The 20,544-nt window shown below is 49.3% G+C and overlaps 12 protein-coding genes across 12 annotated transcripts; 5 read left to right on the top strand and 7 right to left on the bottom strand.

The window, feature by feature from the left end:
• Positions 1 to 52: 52 nt before the first annotated feature.
• On the bottom strand, positions 53 to 2,275 carry AGABI2DRAFT_214362 (hypothetical protein). Its single transcript, XM_006454323.1, has 8 exons — positions 2,230 to 2,275; positions 2,049 to 2,181; positions 1,637 to 1,996; positions 1,436 to 1,582; positions 1,220 to 1,379; positions 777 to 1,167; positions 602 to 725; positions 53 to 553 (listed from the first exon to the last, which is right to left on the bottom strand). The coding sequence occupies exons 1-8, from the start codon at positions 2,256 to 2,258 to the stop codon at positions 278 to 280; spliced, it is 1,620 nt and encodes a 539-aa protein (XP_006454386.1). The 5' UTR covers positions 2,259 to 2,275; the 3' UTR covers positions 53 to 277.
• A 186-nt stretch (positions 2,276 to 2,461) lies between these two features.
• On the top strand, positions 2,462 to 4,157 carry AGABI2DRAFT_189667 (glutamic oxaloacetic transaminase AAT1). The gene is made up of 6 exons (XM_006454322.1): positions 2,462 to 2,615; positions 2,667 to 2,776; positions 2,825 to 2,953; positions 3,001 to 3,222; positions 3,274 to 3,824; positions 3,880 to 4,157. Exons 1-6 carry the CDS (start codon positions 2,504 to 2,506, stop codon positions 4,034 to 4,036), a joined length of 1,281 nt encoding a protein of 426 aa, XP_006454385.1. The 5' UTR covers positions 2,462 to 2,503; the 3' UTR covers positions 4,037 to 4,157.
• An 83-nt stretch (positions 4,158 to 4,240) lies between these two features.
• Positions 4,241 to 5,615, top strand: AGABI2DRAFT_114133 (hypothetical protein; the record flags this gene model as incomplete). The annotated part of the gene is made up of 3 exons (XM_006454321.1): positions 4,241 to 4,462; positions 4,513 to 4,545; positions 4,596 to 5,615. 3 exons carry the CDS (start codon positions 4,241 to 4,243, stop codon positions 5,613 to 5,615), a joined length of 1,275 nt encoding a protein of 424 aa, XP_006454384.1.
• On the bottom strand, positions 5,615 to 6,653 carry AGABI2DRAFT_182359 (hypothetical protein). The gene is made up of 3 exons (XM_006454320.1): positions 6,280 to 6,653; positions 6,177 to 6,222; positions 5,615 to 6,073 (listed from the first exon to the last, which is right to left on the bottom strand). The coding sequence occupies exons 1-3, from the start codon at positions 6,568 to 6,570 to the stop codon at positions 5,967 to 5,969; spliced, it is 444 nt and encodes a 147-aa protein (XP_006454383.1). The 5' UTR covers positions 6,571 to 6,653; the 3' UTR covers positions 5,615 to 5,966.
• A 625-nt stretch (positions 6,654 to 7,278) lies between these two features.
• On the bottom strand, positions 7,279 to 8,139 carry AGABI2DRAFT_197421 (hypothetical protein; the record flags this gene model as incomplete). Its single annotated transcript, XM_006454319.1, has 3 exons — positions 8,005 to 8,139; positions 7,783 to 7,954; positions 7,279 to 7,729 (listed from the first exon to the last, which is right to left on the bottom strand). The coding sequence occupies exons 1-3, from the start codon at positions 8,114 to 8,116 to the stop codon at positions 7,279 to 7,281; spliced, it is 735 nt and encodes a 244-aa protein (XP_006454382.1). The 5' UTR covers positions 8,117 to 8,139.
• Positions 8,140 to 8,254: 115 nt separating this feature from the next.
• On the top strand, positions 8,255 to 9,817 carry AGABI2DRAFT_133085 (hypothetical protein). The gene is made up of 13 exons (XM_006454318.1): positions 8,255 to 8,387; positions 8,438 to 8,453; positions 8,513 to 8,583; positions 8,637 to 8,696; positions 8,753 to 8,778; positions 8,837 to 8,866; positions 8,922 to 8,982; positions 9,043 to 9,071; positions 9,125 to 9,133; positions 9,195 to 9,332; positions 9,386 to 9,403; positions 9,458 to 9,529; positions 9,583 to 9,817. The coding sequence occupies exons 1-13, from the start codon at positions 8,273 to 8,275 to the stop codon at positions 9,757 to 9,759; spliced, it is 822 nt and encodes a 273-aa protein (XP_006454381.1). The 5' UTR covers positions 8,255 to 8,272; the 3' UTR covers positions 9,760 to 9,817.
• A 301-nt stretch (positions 9,818 to 10,118) lies between these two features.
• AGABI2DRAFT_133083 (hypothetical protein) lies at positions 10,119 to 11,931 on the bottom strand (the record flags this gene model as incomplete). Its single annotated transcript, XM_006454317.1, has 9 exons — positions 10,119 to 10,156; positions 10,212 to 10,325; positions 10,378 to 10,676; positions 10,732 to 11,049; positions 11,103 to 11,239; positions 11,290 to 11,502; positions 11,564 to 11,658; positions 11,711 to 11,845; positions 11,898 to 11,931. The coding sequence occupies 9 exons, from the start codon at positions 11,929 to 11,931 to the stop codon at positions 10,119 to 10,121; spliced, it is 1,383 nt and encodes a 460-aa protein (XP_006454380.1).
• Positions 11,932 to 12,320: 389 nt separating this feature from the next.
• AGABI2DRAFT_189661 (hypothetical protein) lies at positions 12,321 to 14,388 on the bottom strand. The gene is made up of 4 exons (XM_006454316.1): positions 13,661 to 14,388; positions 13,134 to 13,602; positions 12,964 to 13,081; positions 12,321 to 12,910 (listed from the first exon to the last, which is right to left on the bottom strand). Exons 1-4 carry the CDS (start codon positions 14,075 to 14,077, stop codon positions 12,544 to 12,546), a joined length of 1,371 nt encoding a protein of 456 aa, XP_006454379.1. The 5' UTR covers positions 14,078 to 14,388; the 3' UTR covers positions 12,321 to 12,543.
• A 326-nt stretch (positions 14,389 to 14,714) lies between these two features.
• Positions 14,715 to 15,667, top strand: AGABI2DRAFT_133080 (ribosomal protein L32e). Its single transcript, XM_006454922.1, has 6 exons — positions 14,715 to 14,810; positions 14,985 to 15,037; positions 15,091 to 15,199; positions 15,251 to 15,274; positions 15,329 to 15,474; positions 15,528 to 15,667. Exons 2-6 carry the CDS (start codon positions 14,991 to 14,993, stop codon positions 15,586 to 15,588), a joined length of 387 nt encoding a protein of 128 aa, XP_006454985.1. The 5' UTR covers positions 14,715 to 14,810; positions 14,985 to 14,990; the 3' UTR covers positions 15,589 to 15,667.
• Positions 15,668 to 15,695: 28 nt separating this feature from the next.
• On the top strand, positions 15,696 to 17,563 carry AGABI2DRAFT_239501 (hypothetical protein). Its single transcript, XM_006454923.1, has 7 exons — positions 15,696 to 15,856; positions 15,910 to 16,012; positions 16,066 to 16,134; positions 16,184 to 16,296; positions 16,354 to 16,465; positions 16,522 to 16,656; positions 16,708 to 17,563. The coding sequence occupies exons 1-7, from the start codon at positions 15,778 to 15,780 to the stop codon at positions 17,096 to 17,098; spliced, it is 1,002 nt and encodes a 333-aa protein (XP_006454986.1). The 5' UTR covers positions 15,696 to 15,777; the 3' UTR covers positions 17,099 to 17,563.
• On the bottom strand, positions 17,038 to 18,404 carry AGABI2DRAFT_214342 (hypothetical protein). The gene is made up of 7 exons (XM_006454315.1): positions 18,326 to 18,404; positions 18,244 to 18,274; positions 18,138 to 18,189; positions 17,989 to 18,070; positions 17,863 to 17,928; positions 17,296 to 17,774; positions 17,038 to 17,238 (listed from the first exon to the last, which is right to left on the bottom strand). The coding sequence occupies exons 1-7, from the start codon at positions 18,357 to 18,359 to the stop codon at positions 17,155 to 17,157; spliced, it is 828 nt and encodes a 275-aa protein (XP_006454378.1). The 5' UTR covers positions 18,360 to 18,404; the 3' UTR covers positions 17,038 to 17,154.
• Positions 18,405 to 18,417: 13 nt separating this feature from the next.
• AGABI2DRAFT_189656 (hypothetical protein) lies at positions 18,418 to 19,862 on the bottom strand. The gene is made up of 5 exons (XM_006454314.1): positions 19,736 to 19,862; positions 19,482 to 19,682; positions 19,332 to 19,428; positions 18,909 to 19,275; positions 18,418 to 18,852 (listed from the first exon to the last, which is right to left on the bottom strand). The coding sequence occupies exons 1-5, from the start codon at positions 19,773 to 19,775 to the stop codon at positions 18,628 to 18,630; spliced, it is 930 nt and encodes a 309-aa protein (XP_006454377.1). The 5' UTR covers positions 19,776 to 19,862; the 3' UTR covers positions 18,418 to 18,627.
• Positions 19,863 to 20,544: the final 682 nt, after the last annotated feature.

Raw genomic sequence — 20,544 nt, 5'->3', positions numbered from 1 at the left:
AAGTGCCACAATTATATTCCGAGCTAACCATGTTCGACGTTCTATTCCATGACGGCTGTTGATGATTACCAACACATCATGTATCATGTTTGTTAGCATTGTATTAACATGCTTCTCGTGGGCGTAGCGTTGATGCCGAGGTGCTTCTGGACTACTCCAATTTCACGCTAGTCTAAAGTAGGAGTGGGTGAGGTGTGGGATTTCCGATTTCCGGAGCTATTGTAACAGACAATTGAAATTGTTTTTCCTTTTCTTACAAGTTGATTACATGCTTCTATCAAGGCTCCAATCGTTTCGGGTCTCTGGGGAACAAGGAGGCCCGACGGATGTTATTCAGCTTCAGGAAGAGCATAAGCACTCGCTCCAGTCCAATACCTCCTCCTCCATGAGGCGGGCAACCCATACGGAAGGCATTCACGTAATCTTTCATGGACTCGGGATCGACACCTTTGTTGCGCATCTTCTCGCATAAGAACTGAGCGTCATGGATACGCTGCGCACCCGACAGAATTTCCTCTCCGCGCATGAAGAAATCGTAAGAGTTGGAAATTGACTGAAGAATTCATAAGCGAAATCGAACCAAGGAAATACGACGACGTACAGGATCATTTGGATCAGGCATGGTATAGAATGGACGAAGTCCCATTGGGAACTTGTCGATAATGAAGTAGTCGGTATCATACTTGGCCTTCACAATGGAACCAAGCCTCTTCTCATTCTCGGTACTGGACAAGGGATAAGTTCACATATGAACTGAAAGGAGTATCGGGACTTACTTGATATCATCCAAAATGTCCCTTGAAACCCCATCCTCCACAAGCAGATCGACCGCTTCGTTGAAAGTGAGTTTGAGTGTTCCTTCCGGGCCTTCTCTCCACTTAAACTCATCAGCCGGGAACTGTTGACCAATTATATCTATCTCTCTTTTATACTTCTCTCGAAGTCCTCGGAAGATGGACACGAAGAGACCATCAAGTAGTTCCATAACTTCGTGATAATGTTCTTCGATGACCATTTCGAGATCGAGGCCGATAAATTCAGTTAGATGCCGGTGAGTGTTGGAGTCTTCTGCGCGGAAGACAGGACCAATCTCATAAACGCGCTCGAAATCAGCAGCAATGGCCATCTGCTTTGCCAGCTGGGGTGATTGAGCAAGATACGCGTTACCTGAGATGACTTGAGCAATTCGTACGCCACAGAAAGAAAGAAATCCAATCACCCTTGAAATAACCAACTTTAAACACGGAGGCACCGGATTCTGTGGCAGCACCCTGTAGTTTGGGACTGTGGATTTCAACAAAGCGATTGGCATGGAGGTAATCGCGGAACAGTTGTCCTATGGCTCCCTGGACTTTGAAAATGGCTTGATTGGTCTGAGTCTATAAATATCATTAGCATTGTGGCTGAGGTGAGTTTAAGCGTGTCGCATGCTCACGCGAAGATCAATGACTCGGTTATTGAGGCGGGTATCCAAGAGTACACGGTTGTACTGAGCGTCACCAGTTTGTAACTCGCTCTCGGGTCGAGAAGCGTCGTCGAGCGAGAACGGTAACCTCCCTTCAATACCCGAGATAAGGTGAACCTAGCGCACTTGAATGAGCCAACCAGAATCCAGCGAATTTCAGAATCAGCAAACCTTGGCGATATGAACTTCGACGTCATTGACGGTGGCACTCTTGATAGGCTCAGGCGATTTGTGGACGACACCCTCGACGAGAACGATACTCTCAGCTGTAAGGCTATTAATCCACTTCACCATTTGTTTCGAGACTTTTTCGGGAGTAACGGTAGCCAATGCTTGAACCGACTCTGCTCCCTGGCGCAGTTCCAGGAAAACCATCTTACTTCCCTGGGCACGGGAAGTATGAACTCGGGCGCGGAAGAGTACAGCTTCCCCGTCGCGGTGGGAAAGAGAAATGAGCTGAACCCTCTCTCTGCGCGTTCGGGATTGAGACTGATTGAGAGGCAGAGCGCCATAGAAGTCAACGGCGTAGTCCTGAGAGCAGCATTGGTAACTCCGGATGATAAGACTGGATAGATGCACGCACGGCTTCTGCAGCGGTTCTCTGTTGTTCAAGCTCTTTCTGTTTTTCGGCCTTCTCAGCCATTTGTTTTGCCTTCTCAGCCGCTTTGGCTTGTTTCTTGAGCTGGCTTTTAGACGGGCCTTTGGCCGAATCAACGCTTAATCAAAGATGAGGGGTTGAACGAAATAGAGAGGGGAAAACTAACTTTTCTGGGGGAGGTTGAGGTTCTGACATGGCTGGATCGAGTCAGTCAGATAGATAATCTATAAAATCTGCTAAGTCACTGTTGCGCTAAAATTGGCCGATGATTACCCGGCCCGCCACACACCGGATACACACCTGGTCCCCGCTTATATTATATAAGCTTTGCTCGCGAGCAGCTCACTAGCGCCGCACGTCGCGGCCTTGGTTAAATACAAAAAAAAAATTAGAAAACGTTCAAACGACCTTGTCTACTTTGTACAAAACGATCCCCTGCCATGCTCGCCTCCTCTCTCACTCGCCGCTCCGCTGCATCCCTCAATAGGAATGCCCTTCGCTCCGTCTCCGTTTGGTCCGCCGTTCCCGCGGGTCCTCCCGACCCAATTCTGGGTGCGTCGTTTGAAATTTACAGTTGAAGCATAACGCTCACTTCTTCTTCAGGAGTCACTGAAGCCTTCAAGGCCGACAAGAACTCTCGCAAAATCAACCTCGGTGTTGGCGCATACCGAGACGAGAATGGCAAGCCCTACGTCTTGCCCTCGGTGCAGAAGGTGCGGTCATTTCCGGTCCCCTCGACTATGTTACTCACAGACAGGTAGGCTGAGGAAGTAATCAATACCTCCAAGCTTGACAAGGAATACCTTCCTATCACTGGTCTTGCTGAGTTCACCCAGCGTGCTGCCCATCTAGCCTATGGGGCCGAAAGCGTCCCTTTGAACAATAATGCTGTCAGTAAAATTTCTCAAGTCCCTCCGCCGAGTTGACCCGTCTTCAGATTTCCGCTGCCCAATCTATTTCGGGAACTGGCGCTCTTCGTATCGGAGGCGCTTTCCTTGCCCGCCACTATCCCACTTCAAAAGCCATCTACCTCCCCACTCCTACTTGGGGTAACCACATTCCTTTATTTAAAGACTCTGGTCTTGACGTGCGAGGCTACCGCTACTTCGACAAGAGTACCGTGGGCCTCGATTTTGAAGGCCTCAAATCCGATCTCCGGGTGCGTGATCTTACTAATTTATTCGGTGATGGCACTCAAGCGTGTGGCTAGGCCGCACCCGAGGGCGCAATCGTCCTCTTGCACGCGTGTGCACACAACCCTACCGGGATTGACCCTACCCCCGAACAATGGGCCACCATCTCCCAAATTGTCAAGGAGAAGAAACTCTTCCCCTTCTTCGATATGGCGTACCAGGGCTTCGCTTCTGGTTCTACTGACCGCGACGCCCACGCTGTTCGTTTGTTTGTCAAGGATGGCCATCAAGTCGCTCTTGCCCAATCTTTCGCTAAGAATATGGGCCTCTACGGCGAACGTGTTGGCGCGTTTTCCTTGACCACTACAGACCCTGAGGAGAAGGCCCGTGTCGACTCTCAGCTCAAAATTCTTATTCGACCTCTCTATTCCAACCCTCCCTGTCATGGTGCCCGTATTGCCAACACTATTCTTGGCAATCAGGTTCTCTGTGACCAATGGAAAGGCGAAGTTAAGGGTATGGCTGATAGAATCATAAACATGCGCGAAAGGCTTTACAACATTTTGACTCATGACCTAAAGACGCCCGGTGAATGGGGTCATATCAAGAGTCAGATTGGCATGTTCAGGTGAGAGTGCCTCATACTACGTTGGTTGAACACGTCTAATATTTTCTCAACTAAGCTTTACGGGTTTGACTGCTCCTCAGACGCAAGTTTTAGCTGAAAAGGCCCATGTATACATGACCTCCAACGGCCGTATTTCCATGGCTGGTTTGAACGGCAGTAATATTGAATACTTTGCCGAGAGCGTCGATGCCGCTGTGAGAGGCAAACTCTAGAGAGCTTGATCAAGGGTTTGGGTCTTAGGATGAGTCTACCGCCCCTAGATTATGTTAATTGAACGGGACTGGATTAATAGTTTTTTTCCTATATCATAGAGATAATTTTCCGAGTCACGAGGAGTGCGCATACAACTCTGAAAGTTGAGTCGCAAGCTTGGCTTCCGTTCTCCTTCTGCTTTACCTCTGACTCCGAGTCTGCCTATGGACCCCGCGAGCCCCTCGCGTCTGGTCCCGGGAGCATGGCCGACAAGCCCAAGTCCGTCACGACATCGCTGCAGTAGTACTGCTGGCCCCCACTTGAGCCGGCATATGCCCAACCTTGCTTACTATAAAATGAGCCCTCGACGTGTAATTCACTCTTACTTTGATTCCAAATCAGCCCTCGCGACATCTACCGCAGATAGCACTCCAACTAGCTTTACCGTACGCATCTCTTTCCTCCAGCGTGCTCAAGCTAATTCTTTGGTCCGTAGTTTGATGACCTTAGCCTGCAGTCTTCGCTAGCGGTAAATCTCCGCTTCGCTCATTTGTCAATTTCTAAACGGTGGCACCTCAGGGCACATCCATCTCGAGTGCATATATGGACCCTTTTCTCGAAAATTCCCCTTCCAAACTTGAGCAAGACGGGTCGCTAAAGTGCCAGGGCGGCACATTCGGCCGCTGTCAAAGCTCATCCCCGGAACGAGTATATCGCGAGTCACCAAGCCCACCAGGAGACCAGACCTACCTTTCTCTTCCCGAGATTCCGGACCTATCTTTCCTATCCTCCCTGCAAGAAGATTATCATACCACCCAAGATAACTTCAACACCTCTAATAACGAACCTTCTTTCTTAACCTTTGATGAAAACATTCTCGAAACACAGGCTTCATCCTGTGGAGACAGAAGTCTCGATACATTGTCCTCTTCTTCTATTCGCTGTCGGTGGACCGAAGTACCATCCTTGGAATGCGCCACGCAGGATCGACAGCTACCTCAGCCCGACGGCCGTAGTTCCCGGTCGTTATTTTTGTCTCCGGTTTCGGCATCCTCTCAACAACCTTCCTCTTTGCCTTTACAATTGTTGCGAACTCGTCTCGGTATACAGGTGCCGGACTCGGAATGTCAAAACGCAGACCTGGCCTATTCCAATGTTATTAGGAGGAGCTGGATAATGGGCAGTTGTTTACCTGGACCTACTAACGGGCTTCCAGAAGAGGAAGCGAGTATTAGGCGATACGCCAACGAAATCCTGGATCAAGCCTTTCACATGGACGCTGATGGATCTGTGTTTACTCTTGGAATACCAGGAGTCGATATTTCTCCGAAAAACCCTCCGCTCGAAGTCGTGGCGAATTCTCGGCGTCGAGTGAAACTTTCACGCATTGCGAAGCGTTTAGTCCATCGCGTTCTCAACAAGCGTCGAAATGAAGGCACGATACAAGCAAAATCGACCAATCGAGGCCCAGAACCCATCCGTCATACACATCATGGTCTATATTCGGAAGACCTCGAACTACAAGTTCGGAATTCAGTGTTCCCGGTGTGTCCCTCTCTCGGTAGTTCATGTTTAGCTTATGCAGATCCCTCGTGCTAGCATGGCAGTCCTGGTCCACAAAGGCAGTCACATCAAGTGTGCAAATGGCAGGATATTCAAAGCCACGAGGACGGTCCCGAGTTGTGCGTAAGAGGATTCAAGCCCAGCGATATCAAGATTAGAAAACACTCAGCTGTTTCTTCGACACCAGGTGGACCTTGTCGCAATCCAATTGACTCGTCATTACAACACCTCTTAGTAATTCCGGGCGATGCACATAAGACAACTAGCGAAAATCAACACTTTCTTAGCTGCGATATCTTTAAACTAGAGAAACCAAAAAGGAGCCATCGACGATCCTTTCTTCGTCGTGTCGGCATCTAAGAATATGCAGTCCACAGGAGCTACCCATCATATATCCAAATCATCGTCGGGGTCATCATCATCAATATCATCCGCAGAATCAGGATCATAGAAGATAGTACCACTCGCGGACACAGCGTCATTCGAATTTTGACCTGGTTTGTGAGTTAGTAATACATCGGTTTCAAATAAAAAATTTCCTGCCTTCATGGGCGTATGGAAGTGGGACTTGCGCTCGCGACCGCTGCTGAGACTCACTCAGATTCAGGTTGAAAGGCAAATTTTGAGTAGGGTCTGGTGCGGACTAGTGACTCGGTGTTGATAATCCAAGGGAGGGGCCGATGTTAAACATGACTCTCACCTCGGCCGCTTGTTTTTGCAAAAATAATGGCGCGAGCGCCTGCAGGTCTGATACAGCGCAAGGTTGTGAATGGATTGAATCCCAACCTTCTAGTGTGCGTTCAGTAACACGCTTTCTGGACTGGCTGTTATTCCCTCGAGTAAGGATTTCCATGACTATTTCAGTGCCACAACCGCTCCCTTCGCCATGAGGCCCGAAAGATAGAAGGTCAACTTCATGCGTCCTTTCACTGAGTGGTATAAAGACACTCCAGAATTTGACATCTGGAGAGATTGGCGGAGGTGATATCATATATTCTTTATAAAGATAGTGAAACAAGGATGTCGGGTGGGCGGTTAAATGGAACAGAGAAGACGAAAATTCCGTTTGAAGAAGAAACGATGCAGCTTCACTGTGTTTCATGGAATGCACAATCAGCTGCGAATTTTCTGCAGGACGTTAAAAGATATTTATCTGTGAGCATAAATCAAACAAACTAGGGTGGGTTTTCAATAGGCGAAGGATGTCGCAAAGAAATACATATGTCCCCGATGGTGAGTTCAAATTCTCAGACAATGTTTCTAGAGAGTCGATTATGATGTCCAGAGGTTTATCTTTGGGAGCTGGCCGCTGATTGAGTGGTGGTACTCGTTATCTTCTGTACCTGAACACACCGTCTTTTATCGCCATCAATAGTTCATCTTTGATGTCCCGTGGATCGTTATATCCTGGTATATCGCCAGACCAATCTCGTACTTCTATCTCTGGATTGCCTGAGTCTGAAAATGTGGACGGAGCATAGAGGAAGGCGTAGACGATGCTGTGGGTCGAGGGTCGCTTGCACAGGGCACGAAGAAAAGGTAATATAGACTGTGCTACGGTCGATTGCAAGAGCACGAAAGATTGGTCTCCCCGGGTTTCGTTCAGTAAGGAAGGAAGTAACATGGTGTGTGCAGAAATAGAGACAATTACTTTATTAGGCAGGATACGCTAAACTAAATTAACAAAGTACTTTTGTAGTCAAATTGCATTGAATTCTTTCTTGTGCAAGCAAACTGTGTAAAATTTCCACAGACCCATAATACCGATTGACTGGTTATCCGTCAACTGCTTGAATCCTGCTTTTGTTAAACACTCGTGGATATAGGGCACGAGTGCGGGGGTATCAACAGCTACAATTGATTCTAACGTCGGGCTCTTGTTGAAAGTATGCTTCAAAGCATGGCCGAGGAGGTCATCTTGGATACCAGTTTTTCGGTAGACCTCGTGGACAAAGAAATGTCTGATAACCGCCCTACGTGTATCTTTTGCGTCATTCGCATCCAGAGCAATCAGTCCGACAAAATTCTCTCCGAATTCGAGAATCCAGAAACCGGATGCGGGGGACTGGTTGTAGTAGTCTATGGGTTGAAGCAAATCTCTCTCCTTGATTACTTCCTGAGTGCGACTTTCGAAATGCGGGCGGTTCTTCCTATGAAGAGGAATTGGTAACGTGGTTTCTCGTGATTATGCGTTAAATCTCACCAGTCAATCAAAAACATTATAGGGACAGCGACCGACGCAAAGGCTGGAAGAGGGATGAGGAATCTGAATATTCCGGAGATGCTGCGGTAACTTGACGGCCACCAGTTCATGAAGTGAACAAAAGCCAGGGAAAGCAGCGTCCATACAAGAAGGACAAGAGGATGAGTGTATACTGTTGGTACAGGTCAGCTAAAAGCCAAAACAAACTTGGCGAGGACGCACATTGTCGGTTGGCGGTGGCAAGATTTTCGAGATTGGCTTTGCCGATGACCCACAGAGCGAGTTTCTGGTCCGAGGCAGTCAGAGACCGAATGCGCACTGTTTTGCCATCCATGGCGGCGCGCGAAATCGGATGCCATGAAGCCTGTGAGCGGTCTATATATTGTCCGTGTGGACGAACGTTCGTCAACGGACCAAATATGGTATCTCGTTTTGACAAATATAGCCGATCGTTAGCATCTCAAATCTGTCACTGACTTTACAACAAGCCATGCTGATCACCAAGACCCACCACGATGTCCCTTGCAAGCTAGACGGCGATAAGCTCATGCGGATCTATGTCTTTTCGCCCAACGTTCCCAACTATCCGCAGGCAAAATTTCCAGGCAAGTTCGTTTCTACTAGTACAATCTCCTACGATTTCCAACCCATCTAGGTGTTATCGTGTTCAGGTAAAGTTATATCTGGCATTATATTTCTGTCACATTCTCATGTTCATATTGCTTAATAGTGAGATCTATCAGGTGACTGGTCCCGTCGAGCGATTCGCGGGACAGATAGCTAGTCAAGGCTTTGTAGTCGGTACGCCTCTGACCGCTTCGAGAGATTGAGTGCTAGACTCAATGATCATCAAGCTTGTCCGTCCACCTATCATGAATTTGTGGGACCGGAGCCACTCCTCTACGACGATGAAGGTGACAGACAATGCACGTAGTGGTGCTGCCCTCTTCTGATTCATAGTGTTATCTAGACACCAGAAAAGGAAATGACTACAAGGTGATTTCTATCGCATCGTATTTAACCCGATTTGATTACGAGCGCTAATCCTGAGCAGGCTGAAAAGCTCGTAGCTGCATACGATGAGGTATGCTGTTCATGTTATTGATAACGTTGATAGCTCAACCTACTGGCACATCAAGGATACAGCATTGTGCGTTGACTTACTTACCCGTCTGCCAAATTGTAATGGACGGATCGCTGGTTCGATATCCTCACCTTGACGTTTTACACCTCACCTGATCTTACACGATACTCCTCTAGCGACTGGCATGTGCTTGGGAGGACACCTGGTATGTTGTGAACCCAATCATCTTCTCTCAGAATACTCATGTGTCTTCCACAGGCTCTTAGGGCATGTTATTTTTAATTTCACCCTTTACTTCATTTACCTACCGCGGAGATACTTTATCTAGGCAGCCTTCCATCCGAAAGTTCTTTCGTGTGTCTGCTTTTTTGGCACCGACATACACAGCGCCACTCTGGGCAAAGGAAAGAATGATGACACTCTAATCAAAGTACGCGATGGACAATTGGCCGGCAAGGAAGTAGTGGTACGGCATTCAATCATTTAGATTGCAGCGGTCTACTAATAATAGCTACCTAGATGATCTTTGGAAAACAGGCTTGTAATCGCTACCAGAGCGATAGCTGTAGTTTGATGAATTTTCGTTTGTAGGATACTCACGTTCCTCGAGAAGGCAGGGACCTGATTCGGAAGACACTTGAAGATTCTGGAGTGATTGCTTCAGTGAGTGATCCAGGTTTCTATCTTGACCAACAATAATAAATCATATGACCCAGTTTTTGGAAGTGCAAGCACAACATGCATTCATCAGGGATGAAAGTTCAAAGGGCCGATGGGACGCAGCACTCACGCGTTCTCTGTTTACTTTCATGATGGAAGTGTTTGACAGGACCGTGAGCAGGGACATGGGTCCGCGTCAAGACGATGGGCGAGCCCCAGAGCATGTTTGTTAGTCGAAATATTGTCGATAGCTTAAAAGTTTGAACGTTGGAGATCGAGTAAAAAAGTACGGTCAATGTGCTCTATCCAATAGTTTGTAAGCACGCCGGCAGCTGGTCCAGCAATCTTCGACAACCTGTGTTTTGCAATACGCCTTATCCTACATAAACACAACAGCTAATCGTACTACATGAGGCGAAGGGCGATATTTGCATTTTTGATACATCAATGAATATGCGACGAACTAAACGCGCCGCCGGCTTCGTAATGGAAAATACAGATGATATCGTGAAAGCAAAGCGTAGCAACGTGAGTACCGATGAAGAAATAAGAGAGGATGACGTGAAGGGAGGAAAATGCAGTGATCTCTAATTTATTTCTTCTTGGCAGCCTTCTCAGCGGATTTTGTCACTGCATTGAAAAGATTTTGAGTATGTCTGCAAATTTGGAGGTAGCAAATACGAACCCTTTCCACCCGACTTGTCAGTCTTATCGACAGACTTGATGATTCCGACGGCAACTGTCTGCCTCATGTCACGGACGGCGAAACGACCAAGAGGTGGATACTCGTTGTAGGATTCTGCCAATCATGTGAAAACAAGATCTCAAGAATTCAACAATCTATCACTCACCAACACACATGGGCTTGCTGGGAATAAGCTTGACAATGGCGGCATCACCGGATTTGACGAATTTTGGGTTGTCTTCGAGGGACTTGCCAGTTCGGCGATCAATCTTCTCCTTGAGTTCGGCGAACTTGCAGGCAATGTGGGCGGTGTGGCAATCGAGGACGGGTGCGTAACCAGCACCAATCTGACCGGGGTGATTGAGGACGATGACTTGGGCGTTGAACGAGGCAGCCTCCTTGGCGGGGTCGTTCTTGGAATCAGAAGCGACGTTTCCACGTCGAATATCCTTGACGGAAACGTTCCTAGAGAACAATGTGAGATCGTGCAAGCACACAAAATGTCTATCACAATGCGTACTTGACGTTGAAACCAACATTGTCACCAGGGGAACCTTGTTCGAGCTGCTCGTGGTGCATTTCAACGGACTTCACTTCAGTAGTGACGTTCGAAGGCGCAAATGTGACAACCATGCCGGCCTTGATAATACCAGTCTCAACACGACCAACGGGCACCGTACCGATACCACCGATCTTGTAAACATCCTGGAGGGGGAGACGAAGGGGCTTGTCGGAGGGACGGACGGGGGGCTCGATAGCATCGATAGCATCAAGAAGAGTCTTGCCCTTAGTGACACCACCCTTGGTTTCCTTGGTCCAGCCCTTGTACCATGGCATGCTAAACATTGTCGTTGAGAACTTTAGGTAATCTAATGTTTCGGATGCACTTACTTGGCGGATTCCTCCAACATGTTATCACCGTGCCATCCTGAGATGGGGACGAAGGCAACGGTCTTGGGGTTGTAGCCGACCTTCTTGATGAAGGTGGAGGTTTCCTTGATGATTTCATTGAAGCGGTCCTCACTCCACTGTTCAAATTGTAAGTAATCATTGAGGAGTAACAAATTTTTGATCAAACCTTGGTTGTGTCCATCTTGTTGACGGCAACAATGAGTTGACGGACACCAAGAGTGAAGGCAAGGAGAGCGTGCTCGCGAGTCTGACCATCCTTGGAGATACCAGCCTCGAATTCACCAGTACCACCGGCGATGATTAGAATAGCACAGTCGGCCTGGGAAGTACCGGTAATCATGTTTTTGATGAAGTCACGGTGTCCAGGGGCATCAATGACCTAAAGGTGTGCGCATAGATTAGATTAAAAAATAGCGAAACACGTCAAACAGATAGCATACAGTAACCATGAACTTGGGAGTCTCGAACTTCCAGAGCGCAATATCAATGGTGATACCACGCTCACGCTCAGCTTTCAGCTTATCGAGCACCCAGGCTGTGAAACGAGTTATTTCATGGATGCTGCAGACTGGACCGTACTTGCTCACCATATTTGAAGGAGCCTTTGCCGAGCTCAGCAGCTTCCTTCTCGAATTTTTCAATGGTACGCTTATCGATACCACCACACTTGTAGATCAAGTGACCAGTAGTGGTAGACTTGCCGGAGTCGACGTGGCCGATAACTGATAACGTATGAGGCGATGAACGAGATAAGGAATGTGAGCCAACACCCACCGACAACGTTAACGTGGGTTTTTTCCTTTCCCATTTTTGAAGAGGTCTGTAAAATTGGTGGTCAATATGCGATATCGGATATGATGGGAGGGAAAAAAGGGCAGTTAAAGTCATATCCATCCGGGCGAGGGTGGTTAGATCCATTGACGATCGCTGGATACGCCGGGGAAACGTATTATAGATCGGAAGACTTACTTAGGTGAGTGGAGATGGAGAGAGAGATAAAGGGAGGTGGTGGTAAGAGCAAGAGAAAAGTGGAGGTGTTTGTCCTAGTTATACTGCAACGGGCAAATTTTTTTTTTATCGATAGATGGCTGATAAAACAGTGCGTGATCTTTCTCATCGTGACTCCCCTCCGCCCTACTCTCGGCACCGGAACCGGCACCGGGCCCACTCGGCCCTTCCGACGCCCAATCAGAGCAAGACGAACAGACATGCATGGTGTATAATATACTTATGGTGTGTATGGTACAGAAACTGTTCTACATGGTAGTGCTACCAGATCGTGTGACGGTCATTTTTATCCATCCGCTCGCGGAGGTTATAAGATAGAGATACAGGTCATTTCTGGACAGGTCATCGATAATCATCGCCGCTTTTCCTCGTGTTGCACGGCTGCATTGATGGATTGTCAAAAAATCAGTTTCTAGGATTCATCCAAGCCCCAGCCAGGGTCACCAGACAGAAAACGGCACTGCAGAATTCTCTCGAATGTCGGTCGAGCAGCGACATCGACTTGAAGACATGCGCGAACCAAGGCCGCGGCATCACCTCGGGCACCACCACCATCCGCTTCCTCGCCTTCTTTCTCCTTATCTTCACCACATCTCTCGTCTAGAGCAATAGACGCATTTGCAAATGGTGATTCGAGACCTTCTTGCGCTTCTGCCATGGTCATGAATGGACACTCGCCAACAAGAAGGACGTAAGCCACAACCCCGAATGCCCAAACATCTTGTTCTTTGCCGTAATACCGTTCACCCCGCAGGATTTCGGGGCCAGCATAGTCGAGTCTGAGCACGCCAAATTAAGTGAAGAGTATATTCTGGTAGGAAAGTAAACTTGCGTTCCGCTAAATGAGTCCCAACCGCTTTTCTTGACCAACCCTGAGCTTCCAAAATCAATCAAAATGCATTTTCCGTGTGGACCAAGGACTACATTCTCGTCCTTCACGTCTCGATGCACTTGGAAAATGCTGTTAGGCGAAAGGGACATCATGGGTTATAGCAGCCTCACCGATTCCGTGTGAGTGTAAGAATGCCAAAGCATCTGCGATTTGACCAAGATAAGTTCGTATCAAGCGGGCTGGTAAGCCCTGAGGAAAAGATTCGACAAGGTCAAACAGGTCGGATGGAACGGGAGGCTCATTGGGACGCTGTTCTGGTGTCGAGGAGGGAAGAATCAAATAATAATAATGACTATCTTCGAAAAAGTCAAGAAGTGGACAGATATTTGGATGACCTTTCACAGTCTTTCCCTCTGCCCAATATTGTTCACCGCTGGTGCTGGGCGCATCAATCAAAGGCGTGGAATGGGTATTTGGTCGGCAGGGATCCCAAGGCCGACGGGGGGGTAGCACGTATGAGGTATTTGAGATAGCGGACATGACGTAAATCTCTATTGGTATCGTTCCGTGGATTGAATGCTTCTTCCAGCAATCCGCAAGGATTCTGGACTTGATTACCTGCTTGATTACTAGAGGTGGCTACGACGCGGCAGATTTAATATTGATAAGAAAAGAAGCAAAGTTTAAGATGACTTACACCCAGTGAGCCGTCAGCATAAATCTCGCGCCCTCGCTTTACGAGCCCATAAGCACCTCTTCCAATCTCGCCCTCAATGAGAAATTCGGATATGCTCCTTTCACCGAGAAATGTCCGTTCTTCTGAGGGCGAAGGAGCACGTGTGCTTGCTGACGTGCTGAGAAGACTGCTGTTACTTCCTGCGCGCTTCAGGCTCCGGGTTAGCATTGGTGGCGAAGCTGGCGGTTCGATAGGTGCGATGGAAACTCTACCAGCAATCAAAGATACTCTCTGCTGCGATGAGCGACGACGCGGACGGGGCAAAGACGGTGAACGGGATGAAGGGGGGCGGAAACAAGGAGAAGAAGCCGAGGACGAAGGGGCAGTAGTCAAAGGGTCGGAGAGGAGAGAGTCATGGTGTATGAGAGGTGTAGACATTGTTGGCGGTGAGGGTAGCGTGGGTGTGGAGAGCAAGCTCTGAGCAGATGATTTCTGGAAGTAGTTCTGATTGTGCTTCCGCTCGTGTATTGCAGTGGTTTCTGCCAGACCGGGCTCTGCGGCACGGGTAATGGGTTCGAGCTTCTTCTCTTGCAAATTGTTTTCCTGGCAATCTGCATCGCCATCTGTCCAATCGAAACCCCGACCGATCGAGGTTACGCCCCAGCTGCCGACACTCGCAGGGTAGAGCTTTGGAGGACGCGGGAGCGACCAGTCGTCATCATCGTAATTAAAGTCGATAGAGGGCGCTGAAAGCATACAAGGCAAGAAGGCAGCAGGGCAAGATGGAGGTAGATGATCCAAGTCCTGCGCCGGTTCGATGAGTCGTCACTGGAAAATGTGGCGCCGGGGATACATCTATTTGGGGCTCCAATGCTTTTCCCCACGCCCATCCATAGTACTTACCTCGCCTCTTCCGTTCCCTGGTCTGTATTCTACACGAATTGCTCCTGTCGACCGCCATATCGTACCAGTCTTTCTCTCTGCCCACCTCTGTTGCGTTTGAACTCCGACATGCCGGGCCGAACTGTCTCCCGCACTGCCTCCGATTAGTTGGGTCAGGAACAAGTCGTTTATTGGGGTTTCCGGGGTCACACTAAGTTACATAAGCAATGGCAGAGCCGTTCCCTGCAAACACATCGTCGACGCCGTTATCCTCAAGCCCAAAAGACTTGTGAGTATGTCAATCTTGTACTGGATGTATAGCCCGACGCCCTTCTGCACTGCCTATGCATGTCTGTGCTGTGAGCAGGTGGTGGAATTTGGTTGGATGCAGCTTTCGCGACTTGGATGACGCTGTTCTCGAAACCATCTGGAGCTTTATTCACACATTACTCTCTCTCTCCAGACCGCCATGGCCGTCAAGATCCCAATCGTCAAAAAACGTACTACCAAGTTCAAGTTCGTCTGTCTCGGTCAAAGTTCGAATCATTGTCGTGACTTTAGTTTTTCAGGCGTCACCAATCAGACCGATACCATGGTGTCAAAGAGGCATGGCGGAAACCGACGGGTATCGATAACAGAGTAAGGCGTCGCTTCAAGGGTCAGATCGCTATGCCCAAGGCAAGTTGTTCTATGTCATTGTCTTGTGCCATATTGAAGAAGGACATCTAGATTGGTTATGGGAGCAACAAGAAGGTAGGGATGATACAACTGCTCGAAATATGAATATTGTCTAAATGCGAAATCAAGACACGCCATCTACTGCCTAATGGTCTCAAGAAAATGGTCGTGAACAATATTCGAGAGGTCAACCTCCTCCTCATGCACAACAAGAGCTTTGCCGCTGAGATCGCTCACAATGTGAGCAGTCGCAACCGCACTGCTATTTTGGAGAGGTGTGTTCGCTCAGGGACTGGCTTTGAGCTGAAACTGACATAGTTCACACTAGGGCCAAAGTCCTGGGCGTCAAGGTGACCAACCCGGCGGCTCGTCTACGGTCGGAGGAGTAAAATGTCGTCTGTTTTCCTTTTCGCAATTTTTGTCCATGTATATCCCCGTATGCAGTTACAAGCGATGTTTATGCTCTGAGTGACAGGCTTGAGGAATCCCTTTTTGGGTTGGCTCCACTTTGCCAAGCGCAAAGGCCGCATTGCGAGCAGCATCGCCTATCGATCTTCGTACCATCTCTCTCCGCCTCCATGAACCCACTCACCCATCAGTTCGAAGAGACTGGGTTCAGAGGCGCCGCCCATGCTGGCTCCTGGTATACGAGTAACGGTGACTGATTTCCAAGCCATCGCATCCCTAATCTGTCATCTAAAGCCTTTCAGCACCCCAGCTGACCGCAGATCTATCTGGTTGGCTGTCTCTCGTTCGCCCAAGGCGTGAGGATGAAGAATTCCCAGTTCAGGGCTGCAAGGCCATCATCGCACCGTACGACCACTTTTTCGCTACTTCAAGTACTGGCTGATCCCAGCGCAAGACAGACATGCAGGTTATTCACATTGCGGAGAGACTGGCGCCTGGGCTTACAAGTCCATTGATCCATCCACTACGTTAGTTATTTCACGGTACACGCTGAGCTACTGACGTTGTGATCTTTAGTCGACGAGTTTTCGTCATCGGGCCTTCTCACTTTTGGAGAATAGACAACTGTGCCCTTTCTAGATGCCATACTTATGATACTCCCATCGGAACCCTACCAGTAGACACGGATGGTATGATCTCTATCGCTCTCACGCTTCAGACACGTCGTCTGATATACCCCCTCCCAGTCGTAGTGAGCCTATATGAAACAGGTCTCTTCCGCTGGATGAACTTGACCCGAGATGAAAGAGAACACAGCATCGAGATGCAATTACCGTACCTTCGTAGAGTCTGCGAGGGGTGAGTAAGCGTTATGGGGTTGACATCATATCATCTGACAGGCGCGTCATGATCAGGAAAGATATCAAGATCGTACCGATCATGGTCGGCGATATTACGAAGGAACAAGAGCTTGAATATGGTCGTATACTGGCTCCTTATCTGGCCGAAGAAGGAACCGTTTTCATCGCTTCCAGTGACTTTTGCCACTGGTCAGTTTTTATGGCATATCTTGTTCTCGATAACTCAACTTTTCTTCGTAGGGGTCCGGAATATTACTACACGTTTTACTTTCCCAAACCGAATTGTCTTCCTTCTGAAGGCTATCAAGCGACCCGAGCAACCCCACCGGAAAAAGGTTACAAAATTTGGCAGTCCACTACGCAGTTGGACCACATTGGGATGGGCATCTTAGCCGACCAGGACAGAAGTGCCTTGACGGCTCATCGTGATTTCCACAGGTATCTTGTCGAAACCGACAATTCAATCTGCGGTCGTCACGCCATTGGTATCTTGTATGGCGCACTCGCGCACTTGGAGGAGACGACTGGGAGGAAGAAGTTCTGCAACTGGGTCAAGTATGACCAGAGCGCTCAGGTTACGAAGATCACAGATAATAGTGTCAGCTATGCCAGTGCTTGGATCAAGATCTAGCACCTCGACCGCTATTCCCGATCATGTAATATAGAAAGTAAATTCTAGACAAGTATCTACAGCATGCTATGAGCCGTTTGAGCGCCTGAGGGGCCTTCTATGTGGGTTTCGGTACCGGGGACTCCGGGCTCTTCGATGACCTGACCAAATCCCAAGGTCAGCTAACCATGATTCTAGGCTTGAAAAATGTTTCCAACCTTTCCAGCCTCGATTTCGAGATCTTCAAAGCCCCAATCCCTCATAGCACCATCTTCCAAATGCTTTCCATCTGCGAGCTTCTTTGCCTCCCAAGCACCGAGTACCTCTTGCGTAGCACCGGTGCTATCCTGAACTTTGGGCACCAGTTCAGTCAAGGAGCAACAGCCAATTCGTAAAGGGAGTTCCCTATCTCCCATTAACGACCTCGTGAGCGCGATCACTGTAGCAGCATGGCTGACCAACAGGATGTTCGTATGCTTCCCCGCATACGTTTGTTCGATTTGGGGTATGAACACCTGGAGGAAGGCGTCGGTCCGGTCATGGACCTCCGAGACGGTTTCGCCCTTTTGAGAGGGGTACCAGAGGGATGACCATTCTGGATCGATCTCTGCGATGAAGGATTTGAGGGAGGTGGCTGAACTGGGACGGGGATGGAGACCTGTTCCTGGTATAATGGGGCAATAGAATTCGGATAAACCTTTTGATATATTTCCAGACGGTGTTAAGTAAATGTGTCAATCAAAAACCAGGGTTTTCTTAAAAAATGATCAAAAGGCTAGACGAACCGTGTTCGACAAGTAAAGGGAGACCTAGGGTTTGTGCCACCGGTAGAGCCGTTTGTAAACATCGATCTATAAAAAAAGTTTTTAAGAAGATCGTTCGTTCTCTTGTGAGAATTTTTCTTTATTTACAATAAGGTGAGGAAAAGATGGCAGTGGGCTTTTCATCCTCGGGTAAACTTGAAAAATAGTGCGCGAGTTCTTTAGCCTGAAACTGATGCGAAAGGGAGAACCCTTTGTCAGGGAGGGAAAAGATCTAACGTAAAGATCTGATAAGTTACTTCACCGTATGCTGCTAGGGGTGGATCGCGCGCAAGTCCAGTAGGGCTCTTCCTACAAGGGTAGTGTTATGAGTCAAGTCTGAGTACCGATCAGGGATCTACTTGCCAGACATTGGTGAACCAACTGAGTCGGAAGCCTATAGATGAGTGAGTGCGATAAAAAAATTTGAGAATCGAAAATTCCTTGCCATGACGAGCGATGTATATTTTCTCAAGCGGCATTTTGGAGATCAGTGCACCGGGTAGTAAATCAGATCTTGAAGGTTTATGACACACGTGTGATAAGCGAGATCGCCAACGGCGTTCTGATATGAAAAATTTATTGATGGAATAGATCACAACACTCAAGGACGTATCACAAGGAGAAGAGAGCAAAATGGCGGGAATAAGTGAAGCAAAAAAAAAAAAAAAGTGGAAAACAACACATTGACACTAATACTCTCAGCCCTAACAAGCATACACATTTACAGTACACCAAAAATGATAACGTTCAAGCCAGCGACGGGAATGCAGTTTGATCGTCGACGTTGAGGGCGGGGGTACCGTTACTGTTTTGGCGACCGCCACGGTTACCACCACGACCGCGACTGCCGCGAGCTCTGTCACCACCGCGGCCACGGCCACGTCCACCACGATCGGGGCGTTCGAAACGTCCTTCGATTTCAATGAAAACCTTTTCCTCCTTCTTGGTGCGAGACTTGGGTGCGTTCTTGACCTGTTTAGAAGGATATGAAGACATGCATCTATAGGGGGGCTATTGAATCGACGCACCTTGCCAACAAAGTAGGCTTCGCCTTCTTCTGACTTTGCGAGGACAACAGCGTCTTGCCAAATATCAGCGGCACCTTCGTTTGCCTGACGGGTTTCCTCGATCTTGGGAAGATTGGTTTCCTTCTCCTTCCTCTGGGCAAGATATTGATCGAGAGTGAGGGTGGTGTCTTCTTCTTCGGGCTCACGTTCCCTACGAGGGCGACCACCCTCGGCCTTGTCTTCAGCATTAGTAGGCTCTGCGCCTTCTAGGGCTGGAGTATCAGGAGCGGCCTCTGCAGCAGCATCGTTGGCAGCAGCCTCTTCGGCCTTTAATTCGGTGTTACCCTCATCACCGCCCCAGCCTTGGTGAAGCCTTTTGTCGGTATCACTTCAAAACGAAATCATGAGGTGGGGGAGGGGAAATCGGGGGTGATTGGAACGTACACTCTGCCGGTCTGGCTATGCCTGTCAAAGGGGCGACGACCACCACGAGAATTACCGCGACCTCTACCTCTACCACGGCCTTCGCTTCTGCCCTCGGCTGATTGGAGAATGAGCACAAAGGGAGGGGATGGAGAGGGAACACATACTCACTTTTCCTGGCGTTTTCTGTCACAGGCTCTTCAGCTGGAGGCTGATTTGGGTCCCTGGGGGGACGTCCACCGCGCTGGTAGTATTTGCCGCCTCGAGCAGCGGGGCCTCTAGGTTTTTGGGAGGTTGTTGTGGAGGGCGGGGTGGGCTGGGCAGTTGTCTTTGCAGCCGGGGCGGGGGAGGGAGAGGGCGAGGCGTCGTCGGCTGATGGAAGATGATGGGGTGAGATAAGACAATGGGGAAAGGAAGAAACAGACCATCGAGGAGAGCAAACGGGTTTTTTGTGGCCACCGACATTGTTGGCGGGGCCCGTGCTGGAGACGGTCAGTCAGGGATCGGGAGATGGGGGAGATGGGCTGGACGGGCAGCTGGGCTCTGGGAGGGGGCTCAGCGGGGTCCGGGGGCTTGGCCCGGGGTCCCGTCAGCCACGGCTTGGAACTGTACAGTTCTTCGGCGGGGCATAAAAGCGGCCGGGGGGGCTCCGGGGGGTTCACGCTTAACCACAGGTGAGTGGAACTGGGCAACAGGCAAGGGAGAGAGTTGTAGCTGACGAGTAGTTTGAACTGTAGCCACACAAAAGCATCTCGACGAGGATCTGCCCGCCGAAAGGACTGGTGCGGATCGAGGACCTTGAGACCGTCATTGCTGGCTGGAGAAGGAGAAATGAGCGGGGGGACTTGGGTGCGGTGTGGCGGCCAGGGGACCGTGAGTGGTTGCCGCGTGGGCCATGCTGCAATGTCTCGTTGCACAAAAATGTCAGTACTGCATCGATAGCGTGTGAGTGAGAGATCTCGAGTGAGATCTGCCCCATGTGAGATCCAAAAGGCACAAACAAGCCTCTGCCACCTTTCTCTCCCCCCCAATGCCCCCGCGCCGCCGCCTCGACATCTCCTCCCTCCTCTGCCCCGCCGACCCCCCTCGCGACCCGGCAGACCCCCCCGCCGTTTTCGAGCTCCGACGACCAAGCCCCCCATCTCCGCAACCGCGACTCACTCACGGCCCCTCCCGGTCCCCGTCCCCGGTTGCCGACCTTCCTCTGCTTCCATTTCCGACCTTTTTTGGGCCC

Source organism: Agaricus bisporus, assembly GCF_000300575.1.
Source record: "Agaricus bisporus var. bisporus H97 unplaced genomic scaffold AGABI2scaffold_1, whole genome shotgun sequence".
Lineage (NCBI taxonomy): Eukaryota > Fungi > Basidiomycota > Agaricomycetes > Agaricales > Agaricaceae > Agaricus > Agaricus bisporus.
This window is presented reverse-complemented; position numbering and strand designations above follow the sequence as displayed.